The sequence below is a fragment of the Cricetulus griseus genome, chromosome 10, assembly GCF_003668045.3.
Source record: "Cricetulus griseus strain 17A/GY chromosome 10, alternate assembly CriGri-PICRH-1.0, whole genome shotgun sequence".
Lineage (NCBI taxonomy): Eukaryota > Metazoa > Chordata > Mammalia > Rodentia > Cricetidae > Cricetulus > Cricetulus griseus.
The window spans coordinates 4,193,430-4,216,301 of record NC_048603.1 but is presented as its reverse complement, the minus strand read 5'-3'; the positions used below and the strand labels follow the sequence as shown (position 1 = coordinate 4,216,301).

The 22,872-nt window shown below is 40.7% G+C and overlaps 1 protein-coding gene across 5 annotated transcripts in view; it reads right to left on the bottom strand.

Annotated features, from left to right (window-relative positions):
* The window catches only part of Trps1 (transcriptional repressor GATA binding 1), a 237,861-nt gene extending 218,942 nt beyond the window's left edge, over positions 1–18,919 (bottom strand). The window contains exons 1-2 of one of the 5 annotated variants that reach the window (XM_027431424.2): positions 18,311–18,919; positions 16,587–16,712 (exon numbers count right to left, since the gene is read on the bottom strand). Coding sequence is in view for 2 of the 5 variants with exons in the window: in XM_027431422.2 (XP_027287223.1) it covers positions 17,582–17,591 (10 nt within the window). In the remaining 3 variants the exon portion in view is untranslated. Of the gene's footprint in view, positions 1–16,586; positions 16,713–17,581; positions 17,750–18,310 lie in introns of those variants that run through there. The other 4 variants (XM_027431425.2, XM_027431423.2, XM_027431422.2 and 1 more) reach the window with 4 other exon arrangements.
* Between the last annotated feature and the right edge of the window lie 3,953 nt (positions 18,920–22,872).

Sequence of the window (22,872 nt, the reverse complement as noted above, 5' to 3'; positions counted from 1 at the left end):
GAGCCAAGTTTGCATGCCCTCTGCTCCCTGATTTTCACAAGTGAAAACTACACCTAACACATTTAATAATGTCCTTCTTCCCACCATTAAAGGGTACCACACAGCTTTAGCAGACGGGGCAGTAGCCCAACACACATGCCGTCCAACTGGCAAATAAAGGCATCTTAGGCAGCATCCACTCCTACAGACACCCTGATAAGGAACTCTTTAATGGAGCCAAAACATACATTTCCTTCCTCTATTTCTGCTTTTAGCAGACATGGGAGCTGGACAGTTGTGTCAGAGATTATGAAATGGCAATGAAGAGATTTTTTTTTTTTTTAAAGCCACCAAGGCTACCAGAACAGCAGGGCTAAATTTCGCCTACTTGCTTGTAACCAAAAATATGCACCCCTTTGCTTGTGGAAAAGTACGGAGGATTTAAAAACCCCTACTTATTAACCAGAGTGCGCGTTCAGTAGGACTCTTTCTACGGTTGCCTAAAGCATGCCGCACAGAGGCAGACACGACTTCTATAAATCCCCATGTCTCCTTCAAATGATCTGTAAAGTCGCTGACAAATCAAAGGTGACGTCACAAAAGTATGTTTGAAAAAAAATGCAATTAACTAAGGCTCCTAGGAAGCTGTGGAATGTTTGGTTTCTAGGCAAGGAGGGAAATACATAGGAATAAGAATCCTACGTGAGTCAACTACAAGAGCAAAAGAAATTCTCTGGAAGATCCACTCCTGGATGTTTCCATCACAAGTGGCCTCTCCATAGGGGTTTGGGGATGTAGAGTAAAAGTATCACTTAATAATTTCCCAAGGATGTTTAGCATCTGAGTGCTGAGTAGAGTCGCATATGTTTAATCCAAGGGACTTCCCGATTTTCAGATAAAAGAAATGTTCTAGCTGAAAATAAACAAAATTACTTCGAAAAGATCAGGACCCAGTCTGCAAAAATTAGTTTAGCATGGTTAGTTGGCATTGAGATGAAACTAAAAGTGATTAGTAAGAATCAAGTATTCCTAAGTCTGGGCTATTTTTATCCTAGCATAAAAAGACTGCATTATCTATCATCATTAAACACTTCGTTGGTCATTTCTTGGGAAAACAGGTATTTTTTAAAACAATAGAAGGTCCAACAGTCTCTTAGTGTGAGAACCTGGGCATCTTAAAGCAGTGTTAGCCATGCTTCTCCTCCAGCCTAATGAACCCTACTCATCAATAACCGTGTTGGATCTTGTGAAGGGAGTCATCTTTGCTCCTTTAGCACCCTGGTATTGGACCTGCTTACAGACCACTATCTCTGTGAAGCCACTGTCCTTAAACATCATGACTCAATATTTGGGCAGGAAAAGAAGTCAATATATGGAACTCCAAATCCAGATATCTGAGTCTTTACTGTGGAGAGTAACATCATCACCCTTTTTATTTTGAGAGCCTATCATTTATCATCTTAATATTGGAGTAGACCACCGTCTCAAAGCCAGTCCCAGAGGACCACAGCAAACCAGTCCTAGGTCCTGCTTTTCTGTTCCTTAGTTTTTCTGGAGACAGTTTTGCCTGGTTAGGTGGCATTAGTCATGAAAATGAAGGATTTGAAAGGGCGCTGTAAAATACAACATAGTAGGCTGTAACTAGCGCTATTAGACTTTAGAAACAAAACATCAGGGCAAATTTCAAGCGGAGTCTATTAATGTAGGGCTATATAATCCCCTGTGGAACCTCACAATCCGATTTCACAATTTTCTCAACCCCAGAAAACCCTATACTTTTATACTTCTCTCTCTCTCTCTCTCTCTCTCTCTCTCTCTCTCTCTCTCTCTGTGTGTGTGTGTGTGTGTGTGTGTGTATTCCTTCTCAAGTGCCCACTTAATCACTTAATACCACAGTTAAAAAAATATGGAATGGTGTGGGTTTATTTAGTCTTACTTTCCTCAGTTTTACAATGTCAAGATGATGCTGGCTTGGGCTACACTAGAGCCAGAAATGTAGCCCAGCTCCTGGATGCTTCTCTATACGTGTGGAAGAGCTCAGGAGGAATGAAGAGAATGGCTTATAGGAAAGTCTGTATAAAGAGTTTGTCACGAAGACAGAGAGCCGTTACCAAGTGTGAGTTTGGGGGTGCTCTGGAGCCAGTTAGCGCTGTACTGAGGGCAGAAGGCAAGGCGATCTTCAGGAAGCATTGAGGAACTGAAAGCCTTTAGAAGGTCCTGAATCTCAGAAAATAAGGAGAAACCAGGATGCAAGTAAATCTTGATGGGAGCTGGAGGCTGATGGCTTTGGAACTAACTCAGAGGCAGGATAGAACTAAAGATGAACACTCGGGAATTATTTCATTCAGATGAAAAGCTGGAAGCATAAAATCTTCAAAGAAAAGAACAGACATTTAGAAAGGAAAACGAGAACGCAAGGGCAGACTTGAAGGATGGCAGAGCTGAAAAGCCCTGGTAGCCGAGCCCAGAGAGACACAGGGGAAGATGGCTGGCAAAGCAGACACCTCTGATCACTGCCATCAGATGGAAACTCCACTGGGGCTTGGCTTCTGCGAGGCCGCTAGGGACTTCAGGACAGCACTGTCAAGAAACAAGGAAGCCTGGCACACTTCACTCTGCTGATTTACAACAAAAGAGAACCAAAATTCGGGCATCCAATATTTCCTCCACTCTCAGCTTATTTTTGTAGGTGGTTCGGGTTATCTTTCATCTGAAAGGAAAAAAGGAGAGACTGGGTTCCACATCAGACTTGGAAAAATGGAAATCAATAAATCGGAAAAAGCAGCCTCTTTGACTCACATGGACAAGATGAAATCCATCCAGAAGTAAACTCAAAGTAATCTTTTACTTTAGATGGGATGTTTGTTTGTTTGTTTAAACTGTCCAAGGAACTATATTCACTGTTGGGTAAGTGGTACCTAGATTCCATCCTGCTTAAGTCCTAACCTATTTCCCATCTTCATTAGCCATAGCTTACCTGCAAGGCTGTACTTAGACTTCCTTACATTCCAAGAATGCCCCATAAACAACTACAACTGGATTGTAACCCATTTAACTGCCTTCTATAAAACATCTAAGATAGTCTTTGTTCACAAATATGTGTCGTGAGAACAAGTATAAAATAGTTTAAAGACTGCCTGAAAAGGAATTCTCTCCAGTAGGTGAATACATTAGCATAACTGTGATCCCAGAGAAGCAAAAGTAGTCAAGCATCCGATGACTTATTGAGAGAGCGAATCCCTGAGGAAAACACAATAACCCACTATTATATGTCCTCAAGTAAGAGAAGAAAAATAGGTGCTTAATATATAGAGGGGAAATCAATCGGAAAAAATACACTTATGATGACGTTAAGAAAATCATTAAGAAGACCTTAGAGAAAGCAGACATTGACCTTTTTGCTATAATTGTATCAAGTACATATTGATATTAAATTATGATTTAAAGTGGGAGTAAAATGGGAAATTCAACTATACAGAGATAATAAATGAAACAATATATATAAGCTGACAGCTATATAATGGCAGAGGAAGGGTTTTAGCCCTTCAAACAGTTTGGTGGAACACTCTCCACAGCCAGGAAGAAGGGGATAGTACTTAGGATGACCAGAACCACCGTCACAATGGCTCTTCCATTCATTTTAGAAGAACTACTTCTAAACCACACCGCTGCATGACGACTTAATCAACAATTTCCAACCAGAAAAAGATGATTCCTTTCCACCAGGAGACTGTTTTCGTTTTAAAGGGATACCTGTTGATAAATTATTCATAAAAGCTTTCACCCAAAAGAAACATCAAGGAGAGGGGGAAAAAACCCAAAGCAAGGGGAAAAACAATAATAAAATAATAACCACCTGCCATCTGGCTAAGGCACAAAACAAAGAAAAGCCTTGAGAATGAAAGCATCCGTCTTCTTTCCGCTGCAAGCACGAGGGAGGAGATTCAGGAGCTCACCCTGGACCAGACCAGCCCAAGGGCAGCTCCTCCTGCTTGCTTCCTGCCCTGTCACTTCTGGAGCTGTCTGCCACTGAGCCAGGAATGTCAAGTTCAATTCCTTACTTCATGGCATTCGGCACCATTTTTCTTTTTTTAACCCAGGGCAGGCCCACTGCAGCTATAACCAACCTGTGCCCTTCTCTTATGAGGGACAGATCTGAGCTGAGAAATAACTCTAAACTAAAACAAAAAAACGTAAGGTTTGATTATACCTCATACGTCCATTAAAAAAAAAAAAAGTAGTAATAATCAGTACTTCAAACACACCAAAAAAAAAAAAAAAATTGACCTGATTAGAATCAAGGAAAAAAAATGAGTATATCCATGTTATATGTCCAAATCATTGCTAAACATGTAAAGAAAGTGTGAAATAAATCAATAAAGCTGTTACATCTATATCTGAATCATTTCATTTTATAGTAGAGTGGCGGCTGAAAAGCATCAAAGCCCAGGACTAAGTGGGAAAGCATTTATGATCATTGTTTCCTTGTTCTTTTGTTAAATTGTTTCTATGAGTTCTGAGGGGTTTTCATAAAGTGTTGTGAGTGGTTTCTTAGCCACATTCAAATAAACTAGCCTCATTTTTCAGGCCCCATCTCAAGGATGCCCTGGTATATTCTATAAAGATTAAAAATCCTAATTCAAATGAATCATTGTTTTTATTGGTTTTTCTATTGATAAATATTGAAGGTATTTTAAAACAGGAGTTTCCTTCTTATTAATGGCCAGGGCATAACTAATTTTCCAGTCCAACTGGATTTTATTTAGGTTCGCATCATGAAGTTCTCTAAAAGGAACGCTATATCTAGATTTTCTGCAGAAACTCTGACGTGGAATAACTTCCATTACACCTTTGGCTCCTAAATCTTCCTAAGACATTGCAATAAAGAGATACAACGGTGGATTCCTTGTGTAATCGCTGCATACTAACTATAAACTAAGTGGTATTTTGATTCTATTCTCATATCCATCTGTAGAAGCAAAAGCACAGGTTAAAGATTCTTAAATATTAAGCAATTTTTTAGATAAACCCAGAAATTGTCTACTGATTTGGTTATATTCATTATGGATCATTCTTTTGACTAAGCAGGGGGGAACCTGGTATTGTACCTTTAGTTTTCTCTTTTGTAGCAAAAGATGAGAATAGTTACAGTGGAATAATAATTTGAGTAGTTTGTATCATTCAAATTATACAGGGTCCCATGATTTTTTTGAATATATATGAATTACAGACAAAGATCAGGACAGACCACAGCAGATTCCTGACTGACAAAGCAAGCAAAGTCCAGCCATTAGGAAAGGGACCTTGTTCTGGGCAGGGTCTACTTCTCCATAGGAGCTGTTGAAAGCTCATACACTCATGAATGTGCACAACATTCTCCAGCAAAGGAGATGGGGTGAAGTTTCAGACCAGAGTCATGGAACAAAGATAATTTCAGTCAGAGGGTAAAGTTGGCCCTGCATGTCACACCTCGGGCGATTAAATTCATTCAACTGTCAGTTCCCTTTATTAAACGATTCCCCGGATTGTAAATCCATTGAAGATGTGCATTCTGTTTGTCCCTGAAATTTAGCAAATATCTTTAACGTATCATATTTTGTCAATGTAAGGTCAACTTTACTACTACTATCCTACAGCGCCATTCAAAGGACTGAATCCCCATGTTCTCCATAGAAAAACATGAAAAGAGCCTGTTAAATCTTTCACTATCTGTAACTACTGGCTTCCAATTCAATCTAAAAATACTATTCTGACTTCATGATTATAATTCAAATTTCAAAGCGTGGTTTCAAAATAACACATAAAACATGACTGGGGATCCTCACAGTGTCTCTAATTCCTCAACACTGATGAGGCCCCACTGCCAAGTTCTGGCTAACTTCTTGCCTGACATCACAGCAGACAAAAGAGGAAGTATTCCCATCTCCACCAGTGGAGACACCAAACTACTGCTAAACACACTTCACTGAGAATTCAAACACTGTGGTCTCCAGGGCCAATTCCTCCTGCCAGGGAACAGCTTTCAAGAGAGGGAGTTTACAACTTGGTGGCTCCCTCTTTAGGAAGCAGTACATACATTACAGATGAAAACTTTTCTTTTCTTACATATGCACAAGGCTGTCATTTCCCGATGGCCACAGCCTTATTGACGAACACAACTATAATTTAAGAATGTCCGTACAGTAGTGGGGGGGGTGGAGCAGGTGTGAACAGACAGACTTTTCTTGATACTTAAACATCCTCCCACTAAATTGTGCCACAGGGAAGTCTCTGCTCTCTACAGAGGTAATTCTACCCCGAGTCACTGATGGTGTTTCATATTTTGTTTTATTCTGAAGCCTTCCACAGATTGCTCTTAAATAGAATTCAAAGTTGGTTAAAGTTTGTTTTTGTTTTACCCCAATCAAAACTTTAGCACACAAGTATGAAATACAAGTAATACTCCAGCAAATGTCATGTTCCCTGACAACATTCACAGTTTCCAATTAACTTTAATGATTAAGTGCATGACTTTTCCAAATCACTCTCTTCTGAAGGAAAAAGTAAAGTGTGAAATGACACAGGAAAAGATTTCTCCCTCGAGTGACTCCTTACAAATGACCAAAGTATCTGCCAGGGTGTGGTTTGAGAATTGAGCTCGCCGATTCCTGGATTTCTCCTATATCAGAGGGTTTTTTGTTTGTTTGTTTTCAGACAGCATGACAGGAAAAAAGATCACCAAAATGCATGTAAAACTAGTTTGTATTTTACAGGAAAGAACAGAGGACCAGCAATCTAAAAAACAAAACCACACTAAAAAGATTAAATATTTCCTCTCCTAAAAGGCTTTGAAGAAGAAAGGGAAAAAATTATGTATTTTGAAAGCAATGGACTTCAAGAAAGGACATTTAAGTAAACATTTATCTAAAAATCAACCCAGAAGGTAGGATGTTAATTTGGTAATAACAACAGCACATTTCATTTGAAAAATCAGAAACTTTATAAAGACAAAAATTCAACTTAACATCCCTGTGATTAACTCTAGGGTTGCTTAGCCAAGAACAACTTTCTGCACTTAAAACATAAAACTGTCAGTTTCCTCTGCTTGGAGACAAAACACACAAAAAGCAAACACTCGGTGCTGTATTTTCCTAGACATGAAAGACAGAACTAACCTTACCGTTCACTCTGGATATTTCTATCCATTGTAACTGTCACACCAGAGAGATCGAAAGTCAATGGCAAATCCCAAACTTAGGAGCCACCTTAAAAGACAAATACTATTCTAGTTTACGTTACATCCAAACCCCTATGAAAACTCTGCTTGATGCCTTTGCCTAACGCTGCAATAAACAAGCAAAACTCTTAGAAGACCTCCAAGTGCTCATAATGGGACAGTTGCCATTCACCTCTTGGGAATTGAAAACACACCGGTGAACATTTTTAAAGTCCTCTCTCTTCTTCCCTAAGTCAAGAGACCACATCATCTGTGACCGAGTGGTCCAGTTCCTACACACAAATGTGGGATGCTGAGTAGGTAGAATCACTAACTAAAGTTGCCTTAATCTTTTTTTTTTTTTTTTTGCCAGAAAAGGTGGTACTCATAATTATTTCCAAATTATACCACAACTTTATTTAATTTTATTCGGTATATGTCCTCACAGAAATGAAGTGTCAACGGACTGCTCAAGAGCAAACAATAAAATCAAATTATTGTTTTGCTGTATGTAAGCTTTGACTATTTCCTATGCAACTGCCCTTCAAGTATAAATGTCATAAGGAAATGGAGATTAAAATACCCTCCAGCCAGCACATCTGTCCACTCAAAGGGGAAATTCTTAATCCTTTCAAAACTGGGGGAAAAAAAAAAGAGGAGTTTCTCAAGCAAAAGAAAAACCTGCTGTTAAAGCATGGCAGAAGAATCCAGAAACCACATTCTTGGGCTCAGCACAGTTTTCTTCAACATCCTAAAGGCAGCGACATCATGTGGCCTGTGATCTCTGCTTGCCCTTGTGAAACTCATCCAGAGGGGTTTCAGAGAGGAAGGGTTCTGCTTGTGCTTTCAAATGCCGAATTAACTTAAAGAATCTTCCAGTCCTGCAGGAAAGCAGCGCAGTAGCAGAGCAGAAGCTACATATAGAGTTTTCTCTGTCACTGGAAGCCAGAACTGTAAGTGTGACCCCAGTGGGGTTTATCTAAAATTCCCAAGGACCACAGGCTAAGAGGTCAAAGCTTTCTATGTCCAAAAAAACGTATATAAATGAATAAAGCCACGCACTGCAATCACGTCTGACTCTACACAACCCTTTCCCCTTATTGTTGAGGGATTTCTTTCTTTAAAGGTAACCAAAACCAGTAACAAAAAAAAAAAAAAAAAAGGAAAACCTGCTTAAGCTAATATCTACCTTTAATTCTCTATTTTTTATCATAGTGCATGTCAGTCACATTTTGAAATGTTATTATCAGTGATACATCAAAACTTTCAGGGAGTAGGAAGAGCATAGACATATTTAATTAAATGTCAAATACAGGATAGTTCTTGGAATATAGAGTGTAGAATGTATACATATGATTGCAAACAAACACAGCACAAAAGAGTTAAGATTTCGGCAAAGTCTCCATGCAAGATCATGTACATAAGTTGATTTATAAAATATATGCATATGATTTTTTTTTCTTCTGGCCTAAAGTTTTCCAGTGGCAGCTTCCTGGTTTATAGTGTACCAAAGTGCATTTTAAAAAGCACTATGCATTACAAGTAATTAGGGCATTCTTTCAACAGAGTCAATCATCCTAAAAAACATAACATTTTCAAACAGGACAAAAGAGGGACAGGATAAAAAGTAGAATAAACAATTGACTGTCACTGGGGTTTTGGTGGCGGTAAGATACTGGCTGTGATTTCACCACATCTTACATTCAAAGGGTGCAATTTTAATAAAAAGAAAACACGGCTCTTAAGAATTGACTTTAAAAGTGTAGAGTACTTTATGCTTCCAAGGCAGCTTTACCTAGGTCATTTTCTAGAACTTTTCTACTTCTGCACAACTGAGGAGCAGAGTTTGCAGCAATCCTTACAGAGTATATGCATTTCTGATTTTTCCTATAAAATATTAAAACTATCTCAGTTCAAAATTTATCATCAAAATAAAAAAGGCAGATGAGGTATAAAGGCCTCAAAATTACATAAAAAGATTAACTGCTAAAGAAATTACTAATCATCCAGAAATGAGTATACGAATTGTAAAAATTTAGTAGTAAGGACATTGATTAAACTTAATTTATTTATGGCCACCCTTAACTTCTGTCAAGTGGGTAACATCACGTATCAGTAAAGTGACCTGGATTCTCTTTCAGCAATCACTAAAGGCATAACAAGTAAAGCAAAGCCCAATAACAACTTTTTTAAGACCCGTTATACGTTCAGAACTACTTAGTAGTGAGAGACAAATAGACTCATTTTCCAAAGCAGAGATGATGTATGGATCATGGCATCACATAAAGTAGAATTTGTTTTACATTTTCCTCAGGTGATCTCCCTTTCCTTGAGAACCAAAATTATAACTAATCTAACACTCAAATAGGTTCCAGGGTGCATTAAATAACCAAAAGGGGTGTGAGAATGATTAATGTCATTTAAAAAAATATATGTGCAGTTTGATAGAATCCCAGGTACTGGCCTCTAAGACAAGAGAACACAATTGTGTGCACGCATGAACTCAGAGAAGCGTGAGCTGTAGTAAGACATTCTGCACATAAACGTAACATGGAATAGAGAAATTTGATTCCCCACACCAACTCTGCTGTACATATTTACATCTACTTACATTGTTTATAGATGTGTGTCTGATTCCTATATCAATGCATGGGGGAACGATATTACCATCCACATGAATGCTCAGAAAGTCATACCATAGAATCTATTCACAAAGAGCCTGCTCTACTGTGAGCTTTCACTGGTTTGTAAACTTCATAGTCTGTCCAAATGCTATACCTAAAACCAACTCCAAGTGAAAATATTTCCACCCCTTGTTTTCTACAACTAAGACATCTCAGATATTTTCTACATCTAAGATTCTTATGTTTAAATACTGTGCTATATTGAATTCAGTCCCTGTTATAATACTCAAATTTAAAAAAAAAACATTAACAATAACATCAATATTCTTAAAGCTTGGGACACAGACATTCAAGAGCATAAATGTTTATCATATTATACTACTCATTTTTACAATTATAACTAATTAATAGATAAAGCAATCATTAAGACAAGACAGCTATGCTCCTATCAAACTCTAAAGAAAAGGAAATAAAAACAGGAACTATGAGCATTAACATATTTGCTTCTAGTGATATCGACTACACCAGGCTTAAAGGACAGACAATGAGTCATCTGTTTATTTAAGTGTTGAATAAATGGAATATATGCTAAGTTCTGAGCTGACTTTAAAGCATTTGGAACATTTTCCAGAGCCTATTTTGACTGTGTCAATTACCTAGTTACCGACGTTGTTGTATTATGTTGCTTGATGAACTAGGACATCCAGCAACCCTCAAACCAGTATTACAAGCCAGTATTACAAACAGCATCACATTCTGTGACGCACAGAATCCATCACCCTAGGGAAAAACGCATAGGCTCAGGGTACGGAGTCTTTACATGTCCCATAATATTTCTCCATAACGTTTTAAGCTGAGAGAACTGGAAACTGTGAAGTGCCAGTCTATGCCATCATATCTTCAGAAAAGGCACTGTCACTCCCCACAGAAATGAGACTTTTTCAGGAATGTTCCCAGAACACCACTTAAAATACACAATGAGGGGGCATTTTGATTTATAGGGTGCGGTTGTTTTTTTTTTTTTTTTTTTTTTCTTCTTCTTCTTTTGAAATTTCTTAGTAAATTCTGAATGCATCTGAGTGCTATGGTAACGACTGATTCGCTATGTTTAACTGTTACACTCCCTTCAGACTTCTAGCTTTTTTAAAAAAATCAAGTCATGTATCTCTTTAAAAGATTCCTATTTAAAGCGCAGCGGGTCATGGTTTAGCACACCGAATTCCACCACCAAGGTGGATCTAAGCATCACATACGTAAAATAGAGCTCCAAGAGTAGGCATGCATTGCTGTAATAACTCAAACATGGTACAGTTACGGAGGATGCACCAAGTATCCACAGGTTTTCTGCTACAGAACTCCGCTGCTCACACTGGAGGTAGCCTCCCAATCACTACCAAAGAATTACACAAATCAAAATAGGTTACCTTTGTTCAAACAATACTGCTGCTCATTATAGAACAGAAAACACCATCCTTCATCGCTCAGGATCCAAGACAGAGGTGGATGCTTATAGTTGAGGAGGTGCAGAATGGTTTGAGGCAAAACCGAAACATATTGTTTAAGTGAACCTTAAGGGGAGGGGAGGGGACCATATACGCAATTGATGGATTCTTCTTCTTTTTTTTTTTTTTTTTTTTTTTTTTGTATCAGAATGCCTCCCCTTACCCCTCCCCTTACCCCTCCACAGCAAACAGGCTGCTGATATTAAAGGACTGCAACTCCAAATAGCTCCTTCTGCCTTCCCTTCTTCCTAAACTTTATGACGACCCACAGTTTTGAAGTATCAGAGCAACGTTTATTACGTAATAATAATTTAAAAACCCTCATGTTAGGCATACCTATGGTTTGCAATTCATGCCTGCAAACTTTCCAAAACTGATGAATTAAATCAAAACTGAATCCAATAAACTTGCACTATGCAAATAGATCAGCATATATATATATATACATATAGCTCAATTCTAGTTTTTGTTTTGTGTGTGTGTTTTTTTTTCCTAGAAAATACTTAAGCAAAGGAGCAGTTGTTGAAGGAGGAATCTTTCAGATACAAATGCGAGTCTGTAGGTCTCACAGAAAAAGGCTGAGAACAAATAAAGCAAATCAAAACTGTCAAATTCCTAAGAAGGGGACACTCCAAAGATCTAGACTATACTGTAATTATAAATGACTAGTGACTACTCTTCCTCTCTGAGACACGTCATTTTCAGGCTACATTATTCTTTAGGGACTCCCTGAGTCTGGAAGGGGTGAAAATAGCTAACTCACAGATGAAATTTGGTATTCCAGGGAAGACGTAAACCTCAGCAACCGTTTGTGTCTCACACGTCGCTACTCAGCTCTGCCCCACAAATGGGAAGGAGGGCCCCATTTCTGGGTGGAGTAGCTTTTCCCAAGGAAGGAAATACTGACACAATTTTTTTTTCTCCCCAGAAAAGACTTTTCTGCTTGCCAACTTCTGAAGTCGGCCCTTGTCAATCAATGTGATCAAGGTATCTCTTAAACAAAGTTTTATTTCCCTGTGTAAATTCTGCAGAAAGAAAAAGAATATTAAAGTCCTAGGTGATAAATAAGGCTTAAAGATGCCACTTAAAATTCTCAGGATGAAAAATGAAACACTTTCTGTAGGAACACACTGACCCTTGAAACTAATGCTTTCAATATAAAACTGCATTTTGGTAACATTTCATCTATTTTCCTTCCTCTGCACATAAATAAGATTAATGTCGTAATTAAACTTCCATATTTTAGGTTCTTGGTAACAGGTGTGGCATTCTCTATATAAACATATTCCTTGACCTGTCACCATTGATAACCTTCATTAATTAATCTCGATTGAAACAAAACCTGGATTTCTTTTCCCCCTTTCAAATAGTAAAGAAACAAGGTAACACAAAAAACCCATTTTAGCTCCAAGCCCTCAAAGTGCTTAAATTATGACACCCTCAAATCCACCACCCATCACAGGGAAAACTGAAGAAAATACAACGGAGCTCAGCAGGGAAGAGTTTTAATAAGAAATTGAAAAACAAGAATAAAGATAACTGTATCAACGGAGCTTTTCTTCCTCAGGCTAGGAGCCCGTTCTTCCTTGAACTTTTTTTGTTAAAAAAAAAAAAAAAGGCATTTTGGCCACCAAAACCAGTGCAGAACATTATTAAAAGTTAAAAGCTACCAATTACTTCTGTCTGTTCTTTTAAAGCAAAGTTTGGCATGACGTCAGTTGGTTTAAAGAAAACAAGAAAGAGAGAGAGAAAGATCAGGAGAGAAAGTTTCCTACTTGCATAAACTGAGCACCAGGGAAGGTGTCTAGCCACTTGTAAAGTATTTACTGCAGGAGTTTTAAAGAGCTAGCAACATTTTAAAAATTAAAAGAAATGTGTTTTTTTTTTATTCTTTTGAATGCAACACGCTGACCAGCCAAGAATGAATGTTTGTATTTCAATTATACCTTTGAATCAGAAAATTATTTCAATGACGCTTCAAGCCTGAAGTACACTGATAATTTCATCTTTGTTTTTGGTACTTGAAACTGTGCTCTGAGGGGGCAAAAAGAAGTGAAATAATAAAAAGACCTCAGCATGGCGGCAACACGGTGATAGTTCAATAGCTTCCATCACTACCAGGCTCCTTGACTTCACTAGTTCTTAACAATTCAAGTAATTTTCAGTGTCTTGCAAACTCAGTAAAAGCATTTCCTTAAGCCCATCGATCTCTTCCTAACCTAAATCAATTTCCACATCATTATACAGAGAAACAAACCCAATTCACTTCCCAGGGAAATAAGAGCCATGGAGTGATATAAAGACCCCCAAAGTGGCCATAATTGTATCGTTTGAGTCCCCACTTATTGAGGTCATCTCTAATAGAATATTTGATACAAAGAGCTTTGAAGCAGCTTACACTTAAGAGGAAAACAGGCTGCTCTCTGTCTGCTACTGAACAGTAGTCTAAAAACAAATCTTGGCATTTGGGGGGGACTTACTTCAGTAGACTGATCAAAGATTTTAGGAGACAAGTGGTTTTGAACAACTGCTCAGTTTTTAAAATGCAAATAATTTTGAAGCATGTGAAGTCTCTTCTATGCAGAAGTAGAATGAGTATACTTGGAAAATGGTATTGAATTACTGCTTGGTAAAGTCAAGGTAAGCATCTTGATATTATATCTACCAGCAGTTCACTAAATCCCCCAAATTCTGTTATGACACCACAATTCACTCCTTTCCATACATTCAAATAAATGCAGCTATTCCCTAGATAAGCAGCCTATCCCAACGCCTGTCTGTACTTATAGCTCATTCCCCCATATCTCAATAAATAACAAATAAGGAAGCTTAACAAGAATAATTAGTTATCAATAATATTAGTAATCGTAACTAGAAAAGGAAGGAAGAGAACCCCGTTACCTGAAACCTGGAGCAAGGATGAACAACAGAAAGCAAGCTCATACAACTTGTCTGTTCTTTATCAAACTGATTGTAACCCATGGGCTACAATACTTGAGACAGAACTGTCTGAGTTTATAGTTTTCTGTGCCTGCCAAAAACAGATGCAGGCTACCACACTAGCTGTCCCAAGGAAACTAAATTAAGCAGAGGCAAATACCAAGTGGAAAGCTGTCAGTGTGTTGAATGAATGGCTTCATTTTACACACCAGAGAATATCTTCATGAGGACGTGTGTTAATGGGAGCCAGTCATTTTATTTTAAGTTCATCGCTTATTTCAAAAATAATAATTTCCCTTGAAATCAATTATAGACACCTGTCCACAACTCTGTGAAAGTCGATTTTGTTCCATGTACAATAGCACAGTGTTTGGATATTACTGTTTGCTCTCAAATGACGTATTAAAGTACTAATAATTATAATACATATATATATATAGAAAATTATAGAAAATATCAGAAAGCCAGTTATCATTGTTGGCACTGATTTCAAGTTCAAAGTAAAGTTCTAACCTTAAAAAAAAAATCTATCTCAAGTTCCTTAAAATTTTTCTGTAATGTGTATTTACTTTAAAGAAGATAATATAAGAGTTTACCAAAACCTCACACCCTTGTCTTATTTCTTTATAGAAAATACATGTACCTTTAGAAGCAAACCATGACTTCTATCTGTACAGGCACACATGTACATTTAATAATAATAATAAAAATATTAGTAAAAGCACCACTGAAATACCAGGCTATTAAAGGCAGCATTCCCAACGAGGCACTCATTTCCGTGTTTGGAAGGTTTTCTTATGAATGAATATTCCCTTCTGCATCTCGCAGAGTCTTACAGTGGAAACTAGAATAAATTCAGGACTTAAAAGAAAAGCAAAAATGATGCCAAAAGCAAAGTAAGGGTCTATGTAGGTCACTCGTGATTAAATGCACACCAATTTGGATACCAAACGGGTTTGTCTGAAAGTATCCAGAAATTTCTGCAAAATCGTTCACAATATTAGAAATCAAAGTGTGCAGCTCGGAATTCAACTCAGGAGTCACAGTCACTCTGGCAGCTCTCCTCCACACCTTTCATGTCAGCTCTAACAAAGGACAAGAGCAACCCAGCAGCACTATATAAAATTCCGGAGTGACAAACTTTTTTTGCTAGGTACTTCCTACCAGTTATTCGGAGAGTGTCAGACTTGGTTATTATGCCTGGAAAAGTATTCCAGGCTCACACACCAAAGGCACATCAGGAGGCCACCAATATCCACTCTCGAGAGGCAAGTAGTAGTTTGCCGTATTGTACTGATAGGTCTTCCCAGTGCCTTACATTTGGAGAAATCACGGCAGCACAGAGTCACTGTAAGTCTGTTCCCACCTTTGCAGTTGTTTCCACAGTACTAAAACCCGGAAATAATCATCCAACCAGCACACTCACGGCCCTGTCTATGTAACTTGACTGGAGATGTTTTCAATACAAGTGTACAGCTTTTAAAAGGAAGTTAGGAAATCTACCAAAGGATAAACTCAATGAACATATAAGTTTAAGTTGTGAACTTTGAGCAGGCCATTAATAAACTTTCACTCAAAGGTTAAAACAAACAAAAAAAAAAAGAACCCTCAAATGTTGGTATCATTTCCAGACTGTCCTGTCAGCATCGAAACTTACAGGAAATGCTTCATCTTCCCATACAAACCCTGTATTTATTCACAAGCCTGTCATACTTGGGCAAAGGAAAAGTGAGGGAAAGCCGGCCTCATGGTGATTATTTTCGAACCTTTGCTTTTTCCACACAAGTGCTACGCTAACTGGGAGAGCCTCAGAAGCAAGGGAACTGCATGGAAGAAGCTGCCCAGCTGTGAGATTAGAGACTTTTCCTTCTCTTTTTGCCCAGTCAGGGACCTGCTTGCTAGCTGCAATTACTTTCCTGACAGTCCCTAACATCTTTAACCCTGACAGCCTTTTTACATGACCAACTCTTTCTAAAACCTGCAGAAAAGAATGAGAGAGAGAGAGAGAGAGAGAGAGAGAGAGAGAGAGAGAGAGAGAGACTGAGACTGAGACTGAGACTGAGACTGAGACTGGTGGGTTTGTGCTCAGGAGTTTACAACACTCTGAAGACTTAAGCCCTGTTCTTTTTTTCCCCCCCTTGAGCAATCAAATTTAGCCAACAAGGCCTAGAATGATGAGTTCTCTGTAATCTTGTCTCCGGCCCTTATCTGTATTTTTGCCTTTGTGCTGATTATCTCTTCCAGGCCCTTTCCTGTTCACCTGGAGGGCTTAGAAAAGTTCAATGAATCGGCCTAACTTGTGCCTGATTTCACCTCTCGGCTCGACCCCTCTCTCTCTTCACTTACCTTGCTTAAAAAACGCTAGCGGTGATTTCCCAGAACCGGATAAGGATGGATACTCTATCTTAATTTGGATTCATCATTAAATCCATGGCTCTGACTCAAAAACTTTCAAAGGATCAAATGTGAGGCCTAAAAAGATATGGGGAAGTCAGCCAGGTCCTAAAGTGTAGTAAGCCCCAGCAAGATTCCCAGTTAAGTCCTCTCTGGTCCCTGGTCGCCTCACTTCAATGGCTTTAGAGTCCTGGCGCTGTAAAACAGTTAGTGACTTCCCTGGTGAAAGGGGAAAACACCACCATCGCAGACAGGTACTCACAGAAAAAAAAAGAAAAAAAAAAAAAGCTTCTCCAGCCACAAAAACAGCTTTGCACTTCAAACGGCTTCCACCTCGGCTTCCCCCTCAAATTATTCATGGGGTCCTATAATCCTGGAGTTATTTGGAGGGATAGAGGTGTTTGCCTTGGCCTTTCAAAGATGCGTTTCAGACTCTACAGCCCAAACAGGAACTAGACAGAGAGCAAAGAGCCTGTCTGCCTGCCTGCATGTCCCACCGCTGTCAGGCGTTTAATCACCAGCCAGTGTCCCCTGACCCGCTCGACACATGGCGCATCAACCGCACCGCAGAGGAAGTCTGCCCCTTCTCAGCCCCTACGGAAGCTCCCTGGCTGCAAGGCCCTGCCTGCCTCATGGTACCGACAGGGCACAGACCCCTGGGCCCAGGCTGCCCTGAGCTGCCCTGAGCTGCCCAGAGACGGGCACACCAGGGGATGCCACAATCCCTCTCTCCCTGTAGCCCAGCTGGGCCTTTAAGAGAGAAAAAAAAAAAAAAAAAAAAAAAGTTTGAAGCCTGGCTCTGCAAACTAAACTCTTGAAAAACCAAAGGCAGTCTATGCCGTTTTGTTTTTTGTTTTTTCTTTTTTCTTTCTTTTTACCACTCCGAGGGCCACTCCAGGACCCCCTCTCGGAAACCCTCCCGACCCAGCCAAGTTCACCCAACTTACTACTCTGCATGCCGGTGCCCAGTCTGCTCCCCGTTTGTCAGGAGCCCCCAGAAAACTTGCAGCAGCGGCGGCGGCGGCCCCTCGGGTCCAGCCACCTCCAGATTCTCTGCTGCTCCCGGTAGGAGAGAATTAAAATCAGCCAGCAAGAGACAGCAGCGAGGGGGAGTGGGGCTGGGAGGGGGGGGGAGGGGGCACCGGCCTGAAACTTCTTTTTTTGGCAAATCGGGATTTGTTTTTCCTCCTCCCCGGCGGCTGAACTTGACCCTCCTGACTCTGGGGGCTACTTGCAGTTTGAAGTCTCTCTGGTTTCCAAGGCTCAGATGCCTTAGACCCAGCAAAGGGGGCAGAGGAATTGGGGGGGGTGGTTGGTGTTGTGGGGGGGGGGACGAAGGGGAACAGAAGAGAAGAAGAAAGAAAGAAATCACACGCGCAAAGGGGGGGGAGGAAGAAAAAAATGCGTGTGAAACCCGAGAAGCCTGCGCTTGCTTGCAGCACACTCTCTCTCTCTCTCTCTCCCTCGGCTGGGCTTTTTTTTTTTTTTTTTTTTTTCAAAGAAAGTCACTTTTAATTCCCAGGGCTCCCCGCTCGCGATCGCCCACATTTTGCGCACACTCGCGCGGGGCGCAGCGCTGGCGGAACGGCGCCCCGGCCGGCTGAGCCCCGCGCCCCCCGGCCCGCCCGCTCGCCCGCTCGCCCGCTCGCCCGCCCGCCCGCCAGGCTCCCCCTTACCTGTTGATTAATCGTCAGGAACACCCTCCGCAGCCCGAAAGATGGTGGCGCGGCGGCCAGAGCCATGAACCGTCTTCTGTTGTTTGCAGAGTTGATCTTGGATTATTGGGGGGGGGGAGAGAAAGATCTTTCCTGCCTCCCCCCCTTTCCCTTCCCTCCCCCCCCGGAAAAAAAAGAGAGAGAGAGAGAGAGAGAGAGAGCGAGAGAAAGAGAAAGGAAATAGAGCTAGGATGTGCCCGGTGCCGGGTGGGAGAAGGGAGGGGGTGTTGTTGAGGTTTTGTTGTTGTTGTTGTTGTTGTTGTTGTTGTTGTTGTTGTTTTTAAAAAAAATAATAATTAAAAAAATAAAATATAGGCAGAGGCGAGGGAGCGATCGGCAGGACGCGGGGTCCGGAGGCAGCGAGCAGCGGTGAGCGCGAGGACGCTGGAGGAGAGATTGCAACGCGATCGGGTCTTTATCAGAAATGTTATCGCTTGTCAGGACCTCACTCTCCGCGCATTACGTCAGTTTCAAGACACCAACACTATTAATATCAAAGGAGCCTTCGCGGAGGAAAGCGCCACCCCAGACCCAGCTCCCTTAAAGAGACAGGCGCGTCCCCGCCGCCGCCGCCGCCGCCGCCGCCGCCGCCGCCCCGCCCCGAGCACCCGCCGCAGCCGCCGCCGCCGCCACCACCGCCACCGCCGCCGCCGCCGCCGCCGCCGCCACCACCGCCCGCGGGACGAGCGAGCGAGCGAGCGGCCGGCCGCGCCAGCCCGCGACAACTGGGGACCGCGCGCCGCTCGTCCCGCCCCGCCCCTCCCTCCCCTCCCCCACCGGCCGGCAGGCTGGCCGGCTCGCCCTGCCCTGCCCTGCCTGCCCTGCCTGCCCGGGGGGCCCGGAGGCCAGCAAGCACCTACCTTGGGGGCGCGGGGGACAGTGCGTGGCAGCCAAGGCGACGCTGCCCGGAGCTTGGGGATGCTGGCCTGGAGCACGCCAAGAACTCTCAAAGTGTTGCTTTTTCTTTTTCTCTTCTCTCCCCCTCTCTCTCTCTCTCTCTCTCCCTCTCTCTCTCCGTCTCTCTCTCTCTCTCTCTCCCTCTCTCTCTTTTTTTACCTTTCCCCCCCGTAGCTCTCAATTAAAGGAGGCAGGGTTTGTGTGTGCGTGTGCGCCCCCCTCCTCCCGCGCCCTTTATCTGTGGCTGCAAGTCCTAGGGACACCTCGGGGGCCCCCCGTGGTCAGGGTTTCCCAGGCTTTTTTGGGGGGGATTTGGTAGGAGGGCTTCAAGAGAACAACTTGAACTCTGTCCCGAGTTGGAGAAGTGCGGACTGGGGTTGCTATGGTTTTCTGAGCTGAGAAGCCAGAAACTCGATTGGGTGTTTTCAGGGGTACCACAAAACAGATAAAATGGGGACATTATGCAGCCACTGCCAGGTTGATCCACGCTGGTCTTTGGGGTTTTCGAGGCAGATAAGGAACTCTGAGTCAGGCATGACATTCTTTTTTTTTTTTTTTTTTTTTTTTTTTTTCTTATCACCCATCTTGTTGAGAGAAATTGCCTCAGCATGGAGTTCATGAAATGAGCAAGCTATCTATCTTTCCCTTTAACTTCTCAAGACCAACAACGCATAAAACATTACCAAGACAGGATTCAAAGTATAGGTGTTACAAAAAAGAAAAACTAAGTAAACATTTCTGGGGCGTTTGGACTTCATTTTCTTCAGTTGGGTGACTTTAAATGAGTGTTTTTCCTCCACTGAAACGCAGCTTAAACCAATTTTGTGCTAAAAGGAGAAACAACCCTCTCTGAAGTACAAAATGATTAAAATTAGACTTTTTGAGAGGTGCAATCACAAATCTGTGAGAAGCCGAAGGTGCAGTGATTTCTACCAGATAATTTTTCACTGCCTCCTCGTGTATCTTTCTGCAGAAAGGATAAGTGTTTTCCAGACATGCTACCCTGAGAAGTGAAAAGGGCAATCAAATATGTGTGTGTACATGTACGTAAACGTATATATGAACCGAAAACTGAAATCGTCCCTCTTAGACCCTCCCTCCTCTTCCTAAACGATGCTTATTTTCAGTTCACACACACAGGCAGATCTGCAAGTCCTTGGTCCAGACGTCCCATACACTGATGAATAGAAAAGCAACAATTCTTTCGCAATAGAGAAACTAGTCTGGTGAAGAGTAGTCAAAATACAGTTTCACAATGAGGCAACAATATATTCCCTAAAGGAGGAAGAAGACAATGGTGCCTATATGCATAAAATGTTTCATGTGGCTATTAGTTGAATTTTTTTAACAGAATTGGACTTATATATGGCCCTGAATGTAGGGAAATTTAATATGAAAATCTTCAGTAAATCTTACAGTCAATTCCTAATGGCCACCTGCATATTTCCACACTGGAGTCATTTAATACTGTCCACCACCAATTTCCCCTAGAAAAGTTATTTCTATATTAAATATAGGCCTTTTATTTTCTTTGTTAAGTCATAAATTAGCTTGCTGGCTTTTATGGAAATATTCACGGCACAGCGAGAAGTAGTTTTATTCAGAAAAAAAAGAAGAAGAATTGGAGTGAAAGATTTTTTGGCCATGACTAACTGAAAATATTAGGTCAAATAAAATTTGAAATTCATAGCCAAGTAGACACACTGCATGGGTCGAAAGGGTTAACAGAACTAAAACTGCTGAGTCTGGTATCTAGCTGATAAAATCTGAGACAACAGCATCTCAGCAAAGTTAAACAGTACAATTTATCACAAGGATTAGTGCCCTAATCTCCTACTGCTCCCCAAGATTTAAATGACATTTTAAAAGGGGAAGTGATCTTCCTCCCAGTCACCCTCAAATCTAAGGCAGTCGTCGAGAATGTTGGAGAGTGTAAATTCACACACATGAAACAATCACTGATTAAATTGGTTCAAAAAAATTAAATTACACGCTTTTGCAAGCACAAAACCCATGAGATGGCTGGTGTTTTTCCACCTGTAATAATACAAAATGTGACCATTAAATGGACCCAAATTATATATTATATGAAAAGAGTAAAGCCAAAGGTCTAGGGGTGAATTATGTCCTTTAATTGAATGGATAAAGTTACACTCCACGTACTGAAGCCAACAAATCCATGGTCACTTAAAATTTTAATGAATGAAGTTTCATGGACTCAATTTTGCTGAAGTTTGCCTGAGAAATAAAAAAACAAAAGTCTTCATGTTTCTCTTTGTATTTCAAGCTAGGATAGCCCATATTAAAATGCTGCTGTATCAATCCATTTACATCATCCTGCAAAGGTCTGTAGAGAACCTAATAAAAGCACAAATATTTTTTATAATTTTTTTCAAGCAAATTACTTATTTATTGATGCAATAATTTATGAAGAAAATTTTTACCTCATGCTTTAGATAGATCACATATGCTCTTGATTGACACAATATGTTTACACTCAAAGGCCCTCATAGCATTTTTTAACTCTAGTAGGAATATTTCAAAACAACCAACAAATACATGAGGTCATAATTGTTTGACAGTTGTTTTTAATATATAAACCAACTTATGTATATTGTTTTCCTTCAAATGTTTATTGACTTGTTTTTCTAGTCCTGACATTTGAATGGCACAAACTGAATTAGAGACAATATTAAAGATTTATTTACATTTATTATCTTCTGCTGTCAAACATGTGTAAGGCTCTTCAAACCCTCCTCACACTTCTAGAGCAATAAATTTCTGAACAATGGAGAGAGGACATTAAAAACCACAACCTGGGCTTTTGTAGGACGCCTCCGAAAATAGGGAAGGATTGGAGGAAATAAAATGGCAAAACAAAAGAGGCAACTTTCAACTAAAACAACGTCTGAATAATCTCCCATCCTGCTTTGAATTCTGGAATAGTCTATTGTGGCTGAAACATCCATCAAACAGGTCCTTGAGTTGTATTAATGCTATTATTTTCTCAGAATGACATAATATTCCTTTTCTGTTGTGTTATTTCAGTGTCTGTCCCCCTCTTTCCTTGTAGTTCATTCAGTAGAGATACAAACAGGGATTAGCAGTTAAGCACAGGTAGACTTGTTCACCACTTCCAACCTTTTAGCACACAACTTACTCACCGTTGCAGCGCCTGTAACCACAATGCTTTTACCTGATGGGACATGTATTTCAGAAAGGCAGTGCAACTGTTCAGACTAACACACCATAAATTGGCGATTTCTAAAAGACACCTCCGGGATTGACATCCCTTGGTCCGACACGCCGACTGCTTTCACTGGCACTATCAAGAAATCTGTTATTATTTGATCTGGAGACCATAGGAAATGGAGGATCATTTTCCTTCCAGCACATAAAAAGGAATTCTTGAAGGGCTCCGCCCTCCATCACTTGGAGACCTGAAGGAAGGAGGGAGCATCACTTAAGAACTCTGAGTCTACTTCGTCGTCCCGTCCCCCCCCCCCCGCCCCCATCACCCAGCATTCAACCTTTAAAAACAAATGCTCCTCTTGCACACATTACGATAATTTCCCAAACTACCTATTGCTAAGCACCCCTGGGTGAATTTATTAAAGATAAATTTA